Raw genomic sequence first — 20,072 nt, 5'->3', positions numbered from 1 at the left:
GTTGGTCTCAAGGGGCCATGTCAACCCATCCCATAACCCCTCATTTGATGTATAGTGCCACCTAGTTAAAAAAAAAGCAAAAATGAGGTGTTGTAAGCGCAGGTATCTCTGGCTGACAGGGTCAAAACTGCACAAAATTGGAGGTGTAGGATCTTTCTGACATCCTCTGAATGCATGCCAAGTTTCATGGAATTCCGCTTATGGGGGGCCATACAATAAATTCATTTATGTGTAAATTTGAGTGACTACACCAACTGGCCTGTAAATGGCCGGACAGTTATAAAAATAACTGTAAATATTGTTCTATTGTATTTAAAGTTGATTTTTTAAGAAAAATCACTACTCACTACTATCTTGCTTCATGTCCCTTCATTTGTCAAAAATGTTTTTTAACCTGACATATGCACTTTAACTGGCTGGACTGTTTACTTTGCCTCTGGAGTTAACGTAACCCCCCCCCTTCTCTTGCAGGTGTGTTCAGCTGATGATTTAGCCTCCGATACCTGGCCGCAGATTCGTCTGTTTAACTGAAGTTCAAATAGACATGTTTGTGATGCTCCACTTTGTTGTTTAATAAAGCTTTACAAACACGATGTGTCGGCGTTGGAAGTGTCAGGTTGTCTGTAGTAGGCTAGGCTAATTTGGGGGGCCTTGTCGTGGGAAAGTTTGGGATCCCCTGGTATAGCCTACAGTCTATGTAATGAACTAATGAATAACAGAATAAATTCCGACTTTTATTCTGAAGGATTAGTGAATGGCGGCCATATTGAATTTTTTTGTCGTTATCCGCTGCTGCTGAAGTGTCTATATCGCTTTCCCGCGTGAAGTTCGTACTCTGTAAGTTACTTGACGTTACTTTCTCAAAATATTTGTCAGTCAGGTGTAAAACATCGAGAAACTGTCCACTCATAGCAATAGTAAAGCCTATATCTGTATGCTACGAGGGAATTGCACTCCAGAAGGTAAATGGATGAGAATAATATTGGATATGTTCTAAGGTAGACCTATGAGGTGGACTCCTGTGTGTAACTCCTACGTCTTAACGTTTACGTTACCTTGTTCCACTGAGCCAAAATATAATAGACACCCTAACGTCAAGCCCACCTTGGTTCACAGGTGCTGTGTCTCAAACCCTATCTTTTACTGTCTATGCTCAAACAGCATACTTCCGTCCGTAACTTAGCAGCTAACGTACACTGTTAGTGTGCACTGCGCTTACTTGCGTTGTGCCCACTGTATTGTCCCAATATCTGCACTATACTTCAACTAAGTATTTGAAATGTGCAAGTAGGCGGTTTGAATCGTTGTGTGACGGTCAACTAATTGCAAGCTATTGGATAGAAGTGGTGCTGTATTTGATACTGCTGGGTCGGACCGCTGTCACGCTATCCGGAGAAATATTGTTTGGTCACCGCTATTGACCGATTTGCGGCCCCCATTTACTTCTTTTGAACACATGTAAACAAGGTTTAGGTCACAGGTTACCTTGGCGGCCGTTATCCCTAACTTGTAAGTTAATTACATTAAAAAACATACCTATATATTACATCACAATTTATAAATGAACGAAGTTAAAAAAAAAAAAAAAAACACAATATATCAGAGGGATTACAATAATTATGGCGCTATTGTGCTGCACGGCCACCAGATGACACCATCACCATGGCGCCATCTAGTGGCCTGAAATATGTAATGTAGCCCATTATATTTATTAGAAAAGAAGCGACCGTCGAATAATCTTTGTGTTTTTTCTTTTTAAACTTAGTACCTTTATAAATTGTGAAGTATTATTAAGGTACGTTTTGGAATGTAATTACATTACATTACATTTAGCAGACACTTCTTGACCAAAGTGACTTACATATGTCAGCCATATTACAAGAGATCACATTGTCCCCGGAGCAACTTGGGGTTAAGTGCCTTGCTCAAGGGCACAACGGTGGAAGCTGGGAATTGAACCGACAAACTTTCAGGCTACTGCACGCTAGCCCAGCTCCTTAACCACTACACTACCACCGCCCTGCCATTCGACTGACATTCGACATTAAAAGACCACAAATTTAGGCAATGGGCACAGTCTTAGGGGCTGAGCGACGCTTTAAAATTTCTCCTTACTGCTTAAGCAGTTGTTATTCCTGCTCTATATATGTTGTACCAAAATGTAGTTTATTATCAAAGTGAAATGGTTGCTGGCATAAGTCAGCGGCGTTAGTTTAACCACATAATTGATGTTTTGTTTACATGTGTTGAATGGAAGTCAATGGGAGCTGGAAATCGGTAAATACCGGTTACCAAAGATTATTTCTCCGGATAGCGAGACGGTGGTCAGGGAGTCCTTTCTCGAGAGAAAGTGACGTTCGCTTGCTCCAAGATCATGAGGAACAAGCGTTGTAACATTACACTCTAACGTTATTAGAGATGCACTGATATGGAATTTTAGGGCCGATAACAATAACCGATATTTATTGGTTTGTTGTGGCCGATACCGATATGACAACCGATAATATTACTCTTGAAAAAAAATTGTGAAAAGATTTGGGGAAAAGCATTTAATAAGCATAATTTTATTGCAGTAATTTTACCTACCACCAAATGATGGACAGAACTCATAATAGGCCTCAATAGTACATCAGTCAACATAACAGTAGCCTAGCCCTACAGTATGTGTGGCTTCTTTAAGTGAACATGACGTCAGTGAATTGCGAGTGAGTGGCTAGAGAGTATTAATCGTTTTCATTTAGGACTAAACACTCATAAACGGCTCAGCTGGGAATAAGCTACAGTATAGCGACCAAATCAGAGTTTGTGAGGGAAACTTAGGTTTAGTTTCAACTGCGGGTAACTGAATAAAGCTGCAACTCCTCAGACTGTATCTTATGTCCGTCTACTCTGTTGCGCACAACCTGCTGCAGCAGAAATGAAAGGGGTTAGCCCCGAAGGTTTTAATAACTTATTATGATGACCTGTCTGGAACTGAAGCAGGAATGGTTAGCATATTTCTAGGTAATAATACAAAACCCAAGCTAAAGTAATGCAAATATAATACTAAAACACAACTTAGAACTAGGCCTACTTATGTACTCGTCCCACTAACAAGTTTGTTTATTTGTTTCCCCGACCAGCGTGGTAAAGTGCAAACACATCAGCACAAGACGACTCTAGATAGGGCTGAGCTCCGCTCTGGTAAGGTTAAATGGTGGATCATTCACGAGAGGATTTTGAGATGCACAGATTCCCAAATGAACGCATATCCACATATTTGTTAGAGTGGTGAAATACATTCACACCGCTGACATTATATTGAGGAAAAAGTATAGCCAACCAAGCTAAAATATCGGCGCAAATTATCGGCCAGAATTCTGTTATCGGACCGATAATAATATTTTAATTTTTTCACTTATCGGCCAATAATATATCGGCCTCCGATATATCGTGCATCCCTAAACGTTATATCTACAACGTAGTTTGGCATAATTGGTATTCTATTGCAAGGGCAAACAAAATGAGCTTGGTTACGTTAAACATACCCAAGACCGAGGTGTAAAGATTCTACAGTGGGGATCTAGAATACAGGGCAGAAAAGGTGTCAGAGTGACAACACGTCTTGTATGTGTAACTGTTACGTTATCAAATAATACAAACAAAATTGATGAAAAAAGCAGTTACATATAACTTGTCTTTCACGTTTTAGAATGTCTTCAACTTCCGCCATTTCTCCTGTCCTGTTCTTGGACTGTAAAGGAGAGCAGATGCGCTTCTACATTCGTCCGGGTCCTGCAAAAGCCCAACTTCGTGATATGATTTATGCTGGGGGTGGGTGTCTAACCCGTTTCCGGGAACCTGGTGCCCTTCTGCTTGCAGATCCGAAGGAGATAACTGACATCACCAACAACAGCGGAGAACTTTATGTCTCTACCCAGTACATTTGGGACTGTGTGAAGAAGAACCAGCAATTGGATGAGATGAATTACAGGCTGAGCACCACACAAAACATCCAGACGAGATCACTGCGATCTAAAGAAGCAGCGGTTGGACGAATGGGTTACACAACAGATGAGGACGAAGCGATTTTGAACTACATATCAAAGCGTCAGAAAGAGGCACGAGGCAACAGTGTATGGCAGCTTATGGAAAAGCAGAAGATTACGCCCCACAGCTGGCAGTCTATGAAAGACCGTTATCTCAAACACTTAAGGGACAGGCCACCAAAGGGCAAGATGGGGCAACTGGAGTTTGTGTCCATGCCTAAGCCTCACAAAGATACTGCACAGCAAGTGCTATTGGATAATGACATCCCTGTTCAGTTACCTGTGAATGAGCCTGCCACCTTGTCTGGAGCTGAGTCAGCTGTAGTTGAAGGGGTAGCAGTAGATCATCCTCCAGAAGAAAGGCCTGAACATCCTGCTGTAGAGGCACTAGATGGAGATGGAATTGGAGCTTCTGCTACAGGGCAACAGACACCTGGAGGATGCCCTGAGAGAGACGTGGTAGCAGTGCCTGAAGATGAACCCTCTCTTAAGAGATCCAGACTTGATGCAGATGAAGGGGGTGGAAATCAAGGGATGAGTGGTGAGTCCTGCACTATTTAGGCTACGTTAGTTTCAGTCAGGGCTCGACAGTAACGGTTGCCCAGCAACCAAATTATGACAAGTGGCAACCATTTCCTCAACTAAATTTCCCCACAAATTTTTAAAGTAACATGCGTGTGCGCAAGGCATGCTTCTAGAGCCTCCTCCCCTAGCCTGTGGCTGTGCGTCTTTTCTCCTCACACATGTATGTGCAGCTGTCGTGCCATAAACAGAGAGACATGGCTGCTAGTTTAAGTGATGCATAACACATAATAATAGGCTAATATCAAGTTGATTTGCTCACTTGCATCTCAAGTTTTTGTTGCTAACCTACCTAGGCTATGGGATTTAGGTAATTTAAGCCTACTATTGGGTTTAACGTCATTTAGAAATAGGCAACTTAACCTTGGCAAACTTTTACATCTGGAGAGAGCTCCTTGCTAACTATCCCGCTAACTCAGGTCATGTCTGTCATTCGTGTAGTGGTCACTAAAATCATTAATGAACATTGCAAAACACTTCCCATGATCCCATTAAGATTTTCTTTGACTTGTTAGTTTTTTGAACATTTATTTTATCTAATGACATAGAAAACATAATGTATTGCATCCACCATACACACCATGCACAACTATTATTCACTAGCCTAAAACCGTGAGACTCTTAAGACAGTAAAAGATAGGGTGAGACTAAAGGCTAATTACTCATGCACTTCTTAAAGTGACAGGCACTCAATTACACCTACACACAACCAATTGCGCACTCAATTACACCTACACACAACCAATTGCGCACTCAAGCCCTAGCCCTACACACCACATTAAACATAGATACAGACAGTATATGTATCTATGACCTAAAGATATGCCTAAGTGTAATAGTTTAAAAATCAATATGAAGTATTAAGTATAAGTATATATACTCTTTTGATCCCGTGAGGGCAATTTGGTCTCTGCATTTATCCCAATCCGTGAATTAGTGAAACAGACACAGCACACAGTGTACACACAGTGATGTGAAGCACACACTAATGCCGGCGCAGTGAGCTGCCTGCATCAACAGCTGCGCTCGGGGAGCAGTGAGGGGTTAGGTGCCTTGCTCAAGGGCACTTCAGCCGTGCCTACTGGTCGGGGTTCGAACCGGCAACCCTCCGGTTACAGGTTCGAAGTGCTAACCAGTAGGCCACGGCTACATATTTTTAGCCTAGAAATCTAGACGCACCCTAGAGCAGGGCTAGTCTAGCAACTCTCCGTTGGCTTGTGAGCTCGAAAAATTAAACTTCTATCAGCCCAATTAAATCGTGTATAGAGTTGTTAGGCGGGCTTAATATAATGATTGATGGCAGAGTTGCAACGGTTTGGCTTGAATTCCCTGCTACTTGAAAACAAATAAGATAATGTTGCTGTTGGCGAACAGTGTGACACGAGTTAAGCTTGTTGGCAAAAGTTTGAACTAGCCAACTAGCTCTGCTGGTGGGAAACCATGGGACTCATAGCGCTGTCCTATTGCGTGCAGAGGAAATTTGAAAGACAACCGATTATCCCGCCCCTCGGACTGAGCACTGGGAACGGTGAGTGCCCAGACCCTACATTTTAATGTGAGTCTGGCTCGTCAGGCTAACATATTTTAGCTACTAGTAATTATGCAGATTATAAAATACTATACATTAAAGGAACACGCCACCAAAAATCAGTAGTGATATATGTTCTTACCGTAACTTTCACGAGTTGAGTCGTACCTCTCCCGCGTCGGTAGGTGCACTCAAACGCTCTGTCGCGCTGCGCGAATGTGTTAGCATGTTGCTATGCTAGCGGGCTCTGCCGTGGCCGTAGAGAGAGGCACATAGCAGTATTCAAACACCTCCACGTTTTACCTACTTAAATACAGTTGCACGAGTAGTTGATGAAAAATGTTAGGGCACACAACATGAAACGTGACGATTTTCCAAGCGAATAAACATGAGAACTACAATGTGTGGCGCAATAGCACTTGGGAGTACTTCGACCTAGCGTGGTAATATTATTAACACCTAATTGTAGATCCTATCCACCACAGAGTTTAGAATCCATGCTTGATCGATCGACCCTCAGCCTCTCCCTCCCCTCTGAGCGAGAGAGGCACACACACTAGAGATGCGCTGATGGGCTATTATTTCAACCATAACTGCATAGCAAAACTTATCATCCATCAGCCATCCATCAGCACCAAAGTTTGTTGACCAATTTTCAAAAATGCACCTGCCCACCATCCGCTGGTTGTTTTAATGTAGGCTATATGGGTGATGCAGCGCTGCTGACGTGAGGCTAGAAAGCCCTTGCCTGTTCTAGAAAGACTGATCTAATGCAGCAAATATATTAAAAGGCAAAAGTCGTACATTGGCTAGGCCTATCCCCAGAATATCAGCAGCAAACTCAGTCTGTCGCGCAAAACAGTCTCCAAATAAAACGCACATCGGCCTGTTGCCTATTCTGCCAGCTTGTGACAATATATCGTCCAAAATGCTTGATTGCATTGCATTCTCCACATTTTTAGCTACATTTTCATGTACCACATCAGCATTTTTGTTCAGTGAATCTTTTGTAAATTGCTTTACAATTACCGTCGGGCCTATTGCCTGGCTTGCCTCAGCTTCGGTCACGTCCTTTTACAATTTTATCATTGTAATAAAAAACGCAATTTGCCACATAATTTCAGCATGCTCCTGGCCTACTAATTAATGCCTATTGTACTTTATTTTTTGCAAAAAGAAAGAAATCCTTGATAAAATAACAAGTCATTCACATTATAGGCTACTTTACTGTTATGTCAGGTTGACTGACAAGCCTGTTCTGAAGACATTTTGACTGCACGAGCGCGTCTTTTTCAGACAGACATCGCAATTCATTTTATAGCAGGCCATCGGACAAATATGACGCCTCGATATTAAAGAAACTCCGACTCCATTCATTCTGAAAGTCCACCGCACAACAATGCAACGTGCATGTTCACATTTTTAGTAACAACCGCCAAACTTGCTTGCTTGCCTTACACATCTAAGTTTTCCGACTATTTTTCTTACCTTCTTTTTCCGCTGTGGATGTTAGTGAGTTTGTAGAAGTTTTAGCTCTTACGTCTCGCACTGCCATCACCCGATGTCATTTCTTAGTCATATCACTCTCTGTCTCTCTTTTAAATGCCTATTCCCTGAATGGTAGGCTACAATTATGTGTTTTATATATAGGCTAATATCTAAACAAAATAACCCAGGCGTCTCATCTAGGATATAACACAGGTTGAAGTTGGTTCTATTTAGGGAGGTGAACATCTGTAGATGACTCAGAAATGACATCGGAAGACAAGGAGTGGCAAGAGGCAAGCCGAAGTCTGCTGACAAGGGCCCGACGGTAATTGTAAAGCAATTTACAAAAGATTCACTGAACAAAAATGCTGATGTGGTACATGAAAATGTAGCTAAAAATGTGGAGAATGCAATGCAATCAAGCATTTTGGACGATATATTGTCACAAGCTGGCAGAATAGGCAACAGGCCGATGTGCGTTTTATTTGGAGACTGTTTTGCGCGACAGAGACTGAGTTTGCTGCTGATATTCTGGGGATAGGCCTAGCCAATGTACGACTTTTGCCTTTTAATATATTTGCTGCATTAGATCAGTCTTTCTAGAACAGGCAAGGGCTTTCTAGCCTCACGTCAGCAGCGCTGCATCACCCATATAGCCTACATTAAAACAACCAGCGGATGGTGGGCAGGTGCATTTTTGAAAATTGGTCAACAAACTTTGGTGCTGATGGATGGCTGATGGATGATAAGTTTTGCTATGCAGTTATGGTTGAAATAATAGCCCATCAGCGCATCTCTAGTGTGTGTGCCTCTCTCGCTCAGAGGGGAGGGAGAGGCTGAGGGTCGATCAAGCATGGATTCTAAACTCTGTGGTGGATAGGATCTACAATTAGGTGTTAATAATATTACCACGCTAGGTCGAAGTACTCCCAAGTGCTATTGCGCCACACATTGTAGTTCTCATGTTTATTCGCTTGGAAAATTGTCACGTTTCATGTTGTGTGCCCTAACATTTTTCATCAACTACTCGTGCAACTGTATTTAAGTAGGTAAAACGTGGAGGTGTTTGAATACTGCTATGTGCCTCTCTCTACGGCCACGGCAGAGCCCGCTAGCATAGCAACATGCTAACACATTCGCGCCGCGCGACAGAGCGTTTGAGTGCACCTACCGACGCGGGAGAGGTACGACTCAACTCGTGAAAGTTACGGTAAGAACATATATCACTACTGATTTTGGGTGGCGTGTTCCTTTAACAAAATATTTAAACTATAGTGAATTCCACATATGTGAAATAGAAACATATGACATAAGCCATCATTTTCTGTGTGTGTTTGTGTGTGTGTGGAGAGATTCAAGCAGAATCTATAAACTATCTAATCTATACAATTTCGATAAACATTGAAAAACATTGGATTGGCAATCAAAGCAGCATGAGAAAGCTGCAAAGCGATTGGTCGAGGCACAATGTGTGGAGGCAGGCGCTAACTAGTGTCATCCTTATTTTAGTGCACAAATAGAGAAAACTGAAAATAACAGGCCGTTAATAATGGGGCAACCATTTTTTGTCTTTGGCAAAACCTCATGCCTTGTTGCCCAGCTGGCAACCACTTTTAAAGGCTAATGTTGAACCCTGGTTTCAGTTGCAAATTCTGCTTATAATATATTTTTTTGCTATGTGTTGTTTTCTATTTCTATTTTTATCTGGTATTGTAATTGGGTCTGTCCATATATGTGCCTTCTTGAGCAGTTTTCTAGGAGTTATCAGTTATTAAGATAAAACCAACCCAAATGTGGTGTCTTTTCCAATGAACTACTTTATTGATAGGCAGTGTTGGGAAGTATCAGAATATATGTATTCTGGATTATGAATTTAAAATACAAAATTTGAGTAACTGTATTTAAATACAGTTACAATTTAAAAGGGTGGCATTTGGAATACAGTTAAATTGATACATTTTACATCTTAAGTTATTATAACATGTAGGCCAAGGCCTTTCAAACTCAAATGCAAATATTCTTTTAGCCACACCATGTAGCCTATGCATCTCCCATGTGGCTCCTTTCTCTTGTCCTCTCTGTTTAGATTGATAGCCAGAAATGATTGTTTTAGGCTAGTATAGGTTTGTGTTTATTGAGAGTGCAAAAAGGCATGTTACTCCCCTTGTGCTGTTGACATTCATAAAAAAAGAAATCTGTGTATATTTTGTCTGGGATTTATTAGCCTTTTAGCCTATGTGGGGAGATCATCACATCAACGTCATCAACATCTGTTGTAGGTTTAGGTTGATGTTGTATGTATTTAACATGAATGTTTGAAGCTTTTATAATAATGTTTGTGAAATGCAGGTCCTGGGAATGAGTTGACCCCTAAAGAAGGAGGTTTGCCATCATCAAAAACATCGACACCAACCAAGAGAGGACTGGGTATTCTTGACAGGGCAGTGAGGGAATTTCGTAATTCACTTTGGGTAAGAGGCTGACCTGAGGTGCGTTCAAATTCGCAAAACATAGGCAAATGTTTGTGAACGTTTGGAAACTGTTTTCTGTTTGTCTTGAGTTCTTGGCAAATGTTTGTGAACACTGGCAAACAGTTTGAGGAGGTAGTTTGTCTGCAAACATACAGTGGAGCTGGATGCATGCTGGAAAAAGTGTTACCGTTACAATGGATTGAAACACCAGATTGCGCAAATTAAACATTCGCCACTGTTTGCCAAATTTGAATGCACCTCTGTATTCTCATATTTTGCAGTCACTGGATCAAAAAAAAGGTGTTTGATGTCTTCCATTCACTTTGTATTTAAAGTGTAAATCTAGAGTAAAAACCACCTAGGGTTTATTTACGGTAGTTAACAACTTTATGCAAAATTATGTTAATTGGTACCGTTTTGAGCAAGACCGTTTATTTGCATTATCACTGCAGTGTTTCCCAGAGAATTGAATTCCATTTGTGGTGGTTGGTTTGCAGAATTAACTTGAAGGCAACAGTTTTTTTAACAAATTAGCACAGCGTGGTTATGATACTAACCAGATTTAAGCACAATTTAGTACAACCTGGAAAATCATTGTGTGGTGGTCAATGTTGATATTGTGGTGGGCCGCCTCAAATAAGTCAATGTATGGGAAACACTGAAATGAATGGACTTACAGTGATGCTAACCGGGCAAGGTACCAAGTCGCTATTTCACTAACAATGCTCAAAATATAATTACACTTCTGTGGTAGTGTGGTGAGGGTTTCTACAGACAAAGTATTGTAAACTTTGAAAGTGTACAGAGAGGTTATAACAAGACCTATCTGTAGGAAGACCATGCAATGTGTTCCTGGTCCGTTATTGTCAAATCAGCAGGCACGTTCGATCTTGCAGTGCTGAACGCACCCCACTATTTTTCTATGGACGTTAGATCAGGGGACTGAGATGGAAATGGCAGAAGCTTGATTTTGTGTTCAGTAAACCATTTTTGTTTTGATATTTGTTTTGGTTTATTGACCTGATGAAGAATCTAATTATGATCCAATTTTAGTGTCTTGGCAGAGATTGACAGATTTCCATTGAAAATGTTGAGGTTTTTCTTGGGGTTCATGATTCAATGCACTTTAATAAGGTTCCCTAAAAACAGCCCCACAATATCAATTGTAAAATAAAATTTTTCATTGCAACTAATTTCATCCTTGGTGTGTATAGACTAATTAGAATACATGTGTTTAATAACCTGCAGAATTTTGTGTGAATATTTTGTCTGAAAAATCAGACCTGGTCTGTTTGTTACAGACTTTAAAGACATACAGCTACAGTATATTATTATTATTATTATTGTGAATGAATAAGCATTCTTGGAAGGGTTGTAATCTGAATATTTTTTCTACATTCTATTGAGATGAATGATGTGGAGAGAAGAACTATATGTTCCATACATCCTTGCTATTGAGTGACTGTCTACCTTTAGAATTTAGTCAGCATGTCGTACTTAATTGGGTTCAACTCTTTTGTTTTAGAATGAAGATAACAGTCGGCCTCAGATGACTGCCTCTATCCTTTCGCAGTCAGACAGTGAAACTGAGATATTTCATGAGGCTATGGAACAAGTGACTGGTTCACCTCCACAACAGAAGAAAAGTATGGGGTCAAAATGTAATAGTCATAAGACTGCTGAGGATGGGGAGAGCACCAAAACGTGTAATGTAAAGCAAAGTTCCTGCAGGAGCCACTTGTTCCTGTTAGAGGGTGAGTCACAAGAGGATGACTTTAGCCATACCTCACAGGAGGAAGGCTGTGCTCCACACCCTGTGAATTTGGAAGGAGAAAGGTTAGTCTTGGACTTGATGAAAGATTGCAGTAAGAACCTGCTTGACGTCACTAAATCACTGCTAAAGGCAAGCGGTGATGTTACATTAGCTCAGTGCCACCTTCTGCAGGGGACATTTCCTCGGCCACTGTGGAGTCAGAGGGAGGACCAGCTTCTGCTGTCAGAAGATCCAATCTCTAAGTGTCAACTCGAGGAGAAGTACGGAAAGGAGGGTGTGTCTGCCAGAGTCTCTTTCCTAAAAGCAGAATGACTTTGAATCAGTTTTATTTGTAACAAATAACTGACAACTTTCAGTTCTATCTAGTTTGTGTATTATTTTGCCTTTAAATTGTATGTTGTACAGTGTGGAAATAATTAAAACATCTGGTATTTTGATGGGAAAAAATGCATTTTTTATTGGACTTCCTATTCAGGGGCATGAAAATCTTTTTCATAGAACTGGCCAATAAGATAATGGCCATGATGACCATTGTTTGAGCGAAGTGTGACACAGATGTAGCAGTGACATACGCATGAGATTCGCGTTTTTGTGTACCTTAAACATTTTTGGTCCAACCGACGCTCCGTGACTTGGAATCGCGTGAAGAAGAGGTAATGTTACTTGTAGTGTTGACACAATTTGGAGAGTTGTCTTGAAACGAAACCGGCTCGATTCACTGAGTGGGTCGTGTGCTCACTTTGTATATAAACAACTGATGAAACGTGCACGGTTTTAGATATCTGTGTCGTTTTTCCAAGGCCCTTGGTAAGTATACTTTGCTAGGAGCTAAGCAGATAGCTGTTACTATGAGGCTAAGCAGAGCTTCAATGGCTGTCACTGTCATGGAGTGACTAACGTTAAATCATTGACACCCCGGAAAGTATCCTTCGCCAGCCAGCGAAAATCTTGTTTGAGTTGTGCGCTTAGTGTCTGTTACTGGTTGACCCCAGTTGAATCAAGGAGCTGTTTCTGAAATTGGTCTACATACCACAAGTTAGCCTGCTTGCTAGCTGCCTCTTAGCTACTGATGTTGCCGTTATCAGTCTCACTCCCAACATCATGTAATGTTACAAGATCCAGGGAAAGCAAGCAAGACACGAAATGCTGACTATAGTTTAATATGTAGTGGTTTTAGCGACCTGTCCGACCATTTGTAAGACAACATTCAACATAACGTTACAAGATACGAGCTGTCATCGAATTTATGTTAGAGCAATAGCCTATCGTAAAGAATGAAAGTGTCTAGTTTGAAGGGTAACGTTAACCTTACAATGACATCTTTCTGAAATGAACGCGCAGTTCATTCTTTGCAATGCAAAAATTCAGTTATTCGTAGATTTACACTGCGAGATTTCATACAGGGGGGGGGGGGGGGGGGGGGTACAGCCCTAAACCACACAGATGGAGGACAAACAATGTTGGTGTAAAGATGAACGGTCGGTAAGTGATTTGGGATGAAGAAAAAGCCAGAGTCCACCAGAGAATCAGATTCAGTTTTATTGTTGCATCTTTATTTACCGGTATATTGACATATTCAGGACTTAGGGGCGTAAGAGCTACTTCAAAGTTTTGGAAACCGAACAAGTTCGTGTTATTATCAGTCACTTTCCTGATTAAGGGCTCTTTTCCTTTCTCACTGAAATCGCCATGGAACTTAATTTTACCATTCAAAACATCTGTTTTCTACGTCTTTCTCACAGAGCGACAACAAAGGAGCAACATGAGCTCTAAGGGAGGAGGTACAGCCTTGAGCCGTGGTAACTACCGCCTGGCCTCCGACACTGAGAAACCCAAAGCCACAGGTGAGCTCCAGCTATGCTCTATAATCTGTGTGATATGTCAGCAAGGCACACACTTTCTCCAATCTACTGTGCACATTTATTCCCTCTCCTAAGGACTGCATCTTCTTTTCATAACGTTTCCTCTTATAGATGAAACAACCTGACGGTTTTGTCTATTTATTTATTTATTTAAAGTTAATTTGATGAATACAACAGGTTGTCTTTAGATCCGCCCCTTTCAGTGTTGATAGTACTTTACACTACAGCATACAATGGCTCTTTATAACTGTATGATGGCTTGAATTGGAATCTGTTGTTTAAAGGAACTACACTAGCAAATTGCAAATACTCTTTTAGATTATTTGCCATTTTTCTCTACTGTGGTGGTGTGTTTTTTAGGTTTTCTGAACTTAATTGTATTGAGATATGTGTGTCCATCCTATACAGCTTGCTAGTACCAGAGGAACTTGTTAAAAAACTACTGTGAAATAGTTTCTTTTGATTTATCAGTCACACATAGTCAGCAAAGTCTTTAACAAGTAGGCCTACAGATTGAATTGACAGTTAAAATGCAGTAGATAAAGTGTAGATTATTTCAGTAATCTCTGAATTTGAGATTTTTAAATAAATACATTTGGGCTGTAAATTAATTTGGCCAGTAAACTAATTTGGCCATTGAGTTCAGTTCTCAATGTCTTGTCCAGTACTGTGTCAGACTCCTCTTGTATCATAGCAACACGGAACTGAGCTAACCCTGACTACACCTTACTCGATTGGAAACTGTGTATCCTCTGTGATGGGAATACTTTTTCTATGTGGTCGGCACAGTTTAAAGAGATAAAGATAATCCAATACAAAACACTTTAATCATCTATTGAAACTGAGTATTATGATTTCCAAGCTACGATAGCTAGTTAGACAGCAGCAAAGCACTCTGAATTGATGGAGGGGGTAGACAATTCTGTGGCACACTAAACATACTGAAGGGGAAGCAGACTTGCATATAACTTGGGGCAATAAACGCTTGTGTTTTAGTCTTGTGCTGGGTAAAACGGCAAACTGGACATATAAGCTATGCCTGTGTTCCTTGTAGGGATTGTGAATGAGAAGCTGCTGAGTGACTACCTGCACCATGTATTTCCCAGATATGGACTCACATCAGCTGCTTACAGGTTCAGTTGAATTGCAAACTCCTTTAAAGCACTTTAAATACACGATTCACAACATTTCACAGAAAATAGCAATGTAGCAAAAATTGACTGGCACAACACGACAAAACTCAATATTATTGCAAGCGAAACCTTTTTTAAAGTCCTTTTTTGGGCCTTTTGCCTTAGAATAGAATAGAATAGAATAAATCTTTAATGTCCACCAAGGTGGACATTTTTCTTTGGCTCACCAGACATAAAAGACAGATAGACATACAGCCACAATATCATCTCAGACACATGAGTTGAAATATCATGATAAAATACATAGAAAAGAATAAGAGTAAAAAATACATAAAAATAAAAGTACAAGAAGAAATAGAAGAAATAGCATCTCAGTTTGATATTGTCACTTGGTTTGATTGAGGATACTGATGGCATTTGGAGTAAAGGATTTTTTAAATACACTTTTGGCCAGAGGCACTCTGTAGCGCCTCCCAGACTTCAAGAGCTCAAACTGGCTAGAAAGAGGGTTTGTACTATCTGCAATGATTTTCCTAGCTTTCTTTCTCATTCTGTCAGTATATATTTGTGTCAGATGTCTTTGAGGTCTTCCTACTATTTTACTAGCCATTGACACTATCCTATTTAGTTTTATTGATACAGGACAGTGAAGAGTGACAGGAAGCAAGAGGAGACAGAGATGGGGGGTCTGTGAACCTTCCATCATAACAATGCATATTATGCTGAATGCATAATTTAACTATTTAATAAAAAAATGACATTATAGGGAGTTAATAGAGGAATGTAATGAGCTAATGAAATCCACTGTTCGGGAAACATCAGAATGCATTATTGTTTACACTACAAACGATATGTGGTCAAATGCATGTCAGACTAACTTGGGAAGTGGTTTGAGGGATCACATCAGTGTGTCTTAGGGATTGTTTACACTTGTATTTAGAACAGTTCACTGGTGATCAGAACACCCACTACACATTTTAATGACAAATGTAAACAGGCTCAAATTCTTAAAAAATGGGGTACTGTGTCCACCACTGTACAGAAATAGGGGTGGTGGTGGATGGGTGGGATCAGTTTGTTGTGCTTCCCCCACTCTTATTCTTATGTCTTTATAGCCCATTTCCAATCCTTGAGCAGAGTCATGTTTCGCACTGCTCTATACATAGTGTATGATAAACCAAGCCAAAGGTAAGATGAGCCGGTGAAGCTGGCCTGGACATGGTTTAGACTTCAGCTGTGCTTAACTCCGTAATCTGTGTGTGCTGGACCTCAGCACAGTTCCCACTGAAGTATTTTTAACTGTTCTAGATACCTTCCTCTGTGCACATCAGAAAAATATGATGAAGCAGTATATGATTTATTTAAGCGATTCAGAGGCCATCGTTTGAAAGAAAAGCTTTAAATATAGAAATGCAAATAAAGCTTGAACCTGTTTAAAAAGCATGAAAGCTTGAACCTCTGCATACATGGTTGCAGTGCAGAGCTTTAAAGTTAAACACTTTTAAAAATCTGCTTTAGGATTTCATCATCTTTGGGGCAAGACCACTTGGCCTTCGGGCATATTGGGCAAGGTCACATGCCAGAGCATCACTTCCAAAGTTAACTATACAGTACATAAACAGTATATATGCATATGGGCACGTGAGACACCACTTTAGTGATTGGCTGGAAACATGAATGGCTTTTGAAAATAGATAGGCAAAAACACATTTCATTCATTTGTGTCATTATGTCTTATGGCCAACACACCATAAGAAGGAAAGACAGACTACAACATTACTTTAAATTAAGACACATTTATTACTATAATTGATTATATATAGATGTCAGCAAGGGACTTTGTTAAATAATTGGTTAAATAACTGATTTTTAAAAGTTGACAGTTGAAGGATGTTAACTAGATAGACTATTGAAGCAGCAAAAACGTAGGTGATAAAATGAAGCCTAACCGAGGCAATTCTACCAGGCAACTTCGATCAAAACAAACTAATGAATTAACCAGTACGCCACATATGGGCTAGCGTTATGCTTTCTATTGATAGTTTCAGTCCCAATCTGTTGGTAAATTAATCATACCATAGGCCTATGTATAGCAACTAATTTGGTTTCAACTCTAGCGTTAGGCAAGGCTATCTCGTCATAACATTTATGACGAGTAGTGTAGTACTCCTCAGATTAATGTCAGAGAATTGGATAAATTAACGTTAACCTTATCAGGACCTGTTATTAAGTCACAGAAAACATTAGTTCAGTTCAGCAACGTAAGGGAATGGACCAATGACAGCTGACATTAGGATATTGGTTTCCAAAGCTGCTTAGTATAGCCTATCTGCATGTCTTGCCTTTCATTTGGACTTAAGAGTTGTTTATTCATGTATACATGTATGTATGTATGTGTATGTGACTATTACTGATGGGATTGTTCTTCTGTGTAGGAAAACCTTAACCTTCCCAGACCTGGAGGCCCATTTGGAGCACCTGCTGTCAGAGGGCGAGCTCACAGAAGACAGTAGAGGTCAGATTGTTGTTCAGAAATGTGCCATGGCCTGCACAGGAACTTGACAAATGAATCTTCATTTTCTCCTTAGGGATCCAGTGAATGCCTGCAGTCTGATCATGCCCTAACACCCTAACCTGCCCTGAATGTAACATATGCAAATGCACAATGTGGCATATACACTACCGGTCAAATGTTTCGGGTCACTTAGAAATGTTTTCTCAGTTAGCCTTTTAAAATGATATGAGATTAGTAAACAGAATGTGCCTTTGGAACATTGGATGAATGGTTGCTGATAATAGGCAATGAAGATATTGCATTAAAGATCAGCCATTTCTTTCCACAACAGTCGAGAACCCTTTTTTCAATTATGTAAGCACATAATGTAATCTGCAAACTGCTGCCCTGATTAAAAAAAAGAATGCAACTGATCTCAGCTGGTATTCTGTCTATAATGGAGTGGAATGAAAAAATCTAAGTGACCCCAAGCTTTTGACCGGTAGTGTACAGTACCTGTATGTTGGCCATGCTTAAATGTTTTGAAACACCTGGATTCATAATAAATACAGTGAAAAGTTGTGTTTAATTTGGCTATGGCTGACAATACAAACCTCCTGCCAAAGTGAGCCATCATATGCCCTGATGGGAGCAGCATGAAGAATGGGTTGAGGGGGTGACTGGAGTCATGTGCAATGCTATGTGCTCTGCGCTTAGTGGCTTGGCGGTGGATCATATTGGATAGGTTGTGACTCGGCTGCAGAGTATAGTGACAGAGGGGGCATTTGCGATTTCCATTTGAGTTTTCTTCTGTCACAGTTGATGAATTAATAGCCTAATGTTAACCGTGACCGCAAGTAGTGTCCGCGAGATCCAGCTGTGTTCTAACATTAGGCCTACCTTACCACCTATGGCACCATGCATGTTGCTAACTGCTAATAACTTTGCCTGTCTAACAAATTTTATATCCGAGATTTACTTTGTTGTGATAAGTCAAGTCAAGTCAAATGTATTTATATAGCACATTTCAAAGCAATAGCATTGCACCAAAGTGCTTTACATAAAATAATAATAATAATAATAAAAAATAATAATAAAAATAATACATATACATACATATAAACATATAAAAAGGAGAGGTGAGGGAGTCAGGGAGTGTTAAAAGCTAGGGAGAAGAGGTAGGTCTTTAGGTTGGATTTAAAACTACTAATAGTGGGGCAGGATTTCACAACATCAGGAAGGCTATTCCAAAGCTGGGGAGCATAGACAGAGAAAGCTCTGTCACCTTTGGATTTAAGAGAGGCAGAAGGAACACAAAGAAGACACTGGGAAGATGATCGAAGAGGTCTAGGAGGACAGTAAGGAATTAAAAGATCACATAAATACTGAGGTGCTAAACCATGTAAAGCTTTGAAAACAAACAGAAGAATTTTAAAATGAATTCTTTGTTCCACAGGAAGCCAGTGCAGTTTAGCCAACACAGGTGAAATGTGGTCACGTTTCTTAGATCCAGTCAGTAATCTGGTTGCAGCATTTTGGACCAGCTGGAGTCTGTTTAGAGTAGATTTAGTTACACCTACATACAGTGAGTTGCAATAATCAAGCCTAGAGGAAATAAAGGCATGTATAAGGATTTCTAAATCACTGTAGGAGAGAGAAAACTTGAGCTTTGCTATTGTCCTAAGTTGGTAAAAACGTCCCTTGACAACGCTGTTGACTTGCTTATTAAAAGTCAGAGAAGAGTCTAGGAAAGCACCTAGGTTCTTGACCACACTGTGATGGTTAACAGACAGGGCCAAGAGACTTGCTTACATTGTTGACAGAATTTGGTGGTCCAAAAATGATTACTTCAGTTTTGCTGTCATTTAGCTGTAAAAAGTTGTTAACCATCCAATTCTTAATGTCATTAAGACAATAGCGTGTTTAAAGCCAGAGGGTACTACTCCATTAGCCAGGGAGCTATTAACAGGGTGCTTGCGCAAGTCTTGAAAGTCTTAATAAGTATGGAATTTTGAAACACTGTTTTCCAGACCTTGAAAAGTCTTGAATTTTGTGTGAAAGTCTTAATAAAGTATGGAAAAAATGTATGATAGAATCTTACAGTATGCTCAAAGGCATTGTGAAATGAGAAATAGGAAGGTAGGCTATAAAACTATAATTTTACTATTCACGTACTGTATTAGCCTAATGGAATGATATCCAATCAATGCTTGCTTAGCCTAGTCTGGCACCTTTTCGTCACTGCGGAGGTCTATTGACACATAGCTAGCCTAGTGGTCAACAGAAATGGGTCGTTGCGTGTTTTCGAATTTATGGCTGGATTTGAAGTTAAATGAAATTAAAAATTAGAGTCTTTGCCATACTGTGCAGTTTATTTTTTGTTCTAACCAAGTGCGCTAGGTCAAATGTATGCACTTTTGTGAGTGTTGTGATACAGCTTGTTCAGAAGTTAAAATGAGATAACATAAAGATATGTTCAGTCATGTTAAGGACAGAAAAAATGAGATGTGAGTGAGACTGAATTCTACATACATTCATCCATCCATTCATGTTTTATAGATAGTTTGGTAACACTTTACTTGACGGGTGAGTTCTTCATTCATAGCAGCTGTCATAAACTTCACATAAAGCATTCATGGCTGTTTCATGAGACATGACTCAACATTCATACCAAACCTTTCATGAATGTGGAAGACAGAACGACGACAACTC

At 40.1% G+C, this 20,072-nt stretch overlaps 2 protein-coding genes across 3 annotated transcripts in view; both read left to right on the top strand.

Annotated features, from left to right (window-relative positions):
• The first annotated feature begins 760 nt into the window (after positions 1-760).
• Positions 761-12,318, top strand: terf2ip (telomeric repeat binding factor 2, interacting protein). Of its 2 annotated transcripts, none has more exons than XM_076268187.1 (4): positions 761-837; positions 3,692-4,569; positions 9,976-10,097; positions 11,623-12,318. In XM_076268187.1, the coding sequence occupies exons 2-4, from the start codon at positions 3,693-3,695 to the stop codon at positions 12,181-12,183; spliced, it is 1,560 nt and encodes a 519-aa protein (XP_076124302.1). In that variant the 5' UTR covers positions 761-837; position 3,692; the 3' UTR covers positions 12,184-12,318. The 2 variants fall into 2 exon arrangements, with proteins under 2 accessions (XP_076124302.1, XP_076124303.1); XM_076268188.1 differs by lacking the exon at positions 761-837 and adding an exon at positions 844-962.
• A 213-nt stretch (positions 12,319-12,531) lies between these two features.
• rnf123 (ring finger protein 123) overlaps positions 12,532-20,072 on the top strand; it is a 109,586-nt gene continuing 102,045 nt past the window's right edge. The window contains exons 1-4 of the mRNA XM_076268697.1: positions 12,532-12,678; positions 13,614-13,715; positions 14,788-14,866; positions 17,302-17,381. Of these exons, the coding sequence (XP_076124812.1) occupies positions 13,634-13,715; positions 14,788-14,866; positions 17,302-17,381 (241 nt within the window). The 5' untranslated portion in view covers positions 12,532-12,678; positions 13,614-13,633. The remainder of the gene's footprint in view (positions 12,679-13,613; positions 13,716-14,787; positions 14,867-17,301; positions 17,382-20,072) is intronic.

This window comes from Alosa pseudoharengus, unplaced genomic scaffold, assembly GCF_046254945.1.
Source record: "Alosa pseudoharengus isolate Yale_2024_CS ecotype anadromous, Long Island Sound unplaced genomic scaffold, YU_APseudo_1.1 YU_APseudo_1.1_scf_5, whole genome shotgun sequence".
In the NCBI taxonomy this organism is placed as follows: Eukaryota; Metazoa; Chordata; class Actinopteri; order Clupeiformes; family Clupeidae; genus Alosa; species Alosa pseudoharengus.
This window is presented reverse-complemented; position numbering and strand designations above follow the sequence as displayed.

Bases quoted from the DNA above. Each gene is read 5' to 3' on its own strand.
- terf2ip (XM_076268187.1), top strand. From the start codon at position 3,693: ATGTCTTCAACTTCCGCCATTTCTCCTGTCCTGTTCTTGGACTGTAAA. The intron at 4,570-9,975 runs GTGAGTCCTGCA...TGTGAAATGCAG, and splicing joins TGGAAATCAAGGGATGAGTG to GTCCTGGGAATGAGTTGACC. The intron at 10,098-11,622 runs GTAAGAGGCTGA...CTTTTGTTTTAG, and splicing joins AATTTCGTAATTCACTTTGG to AATGAAGATAACAGTCGGCC.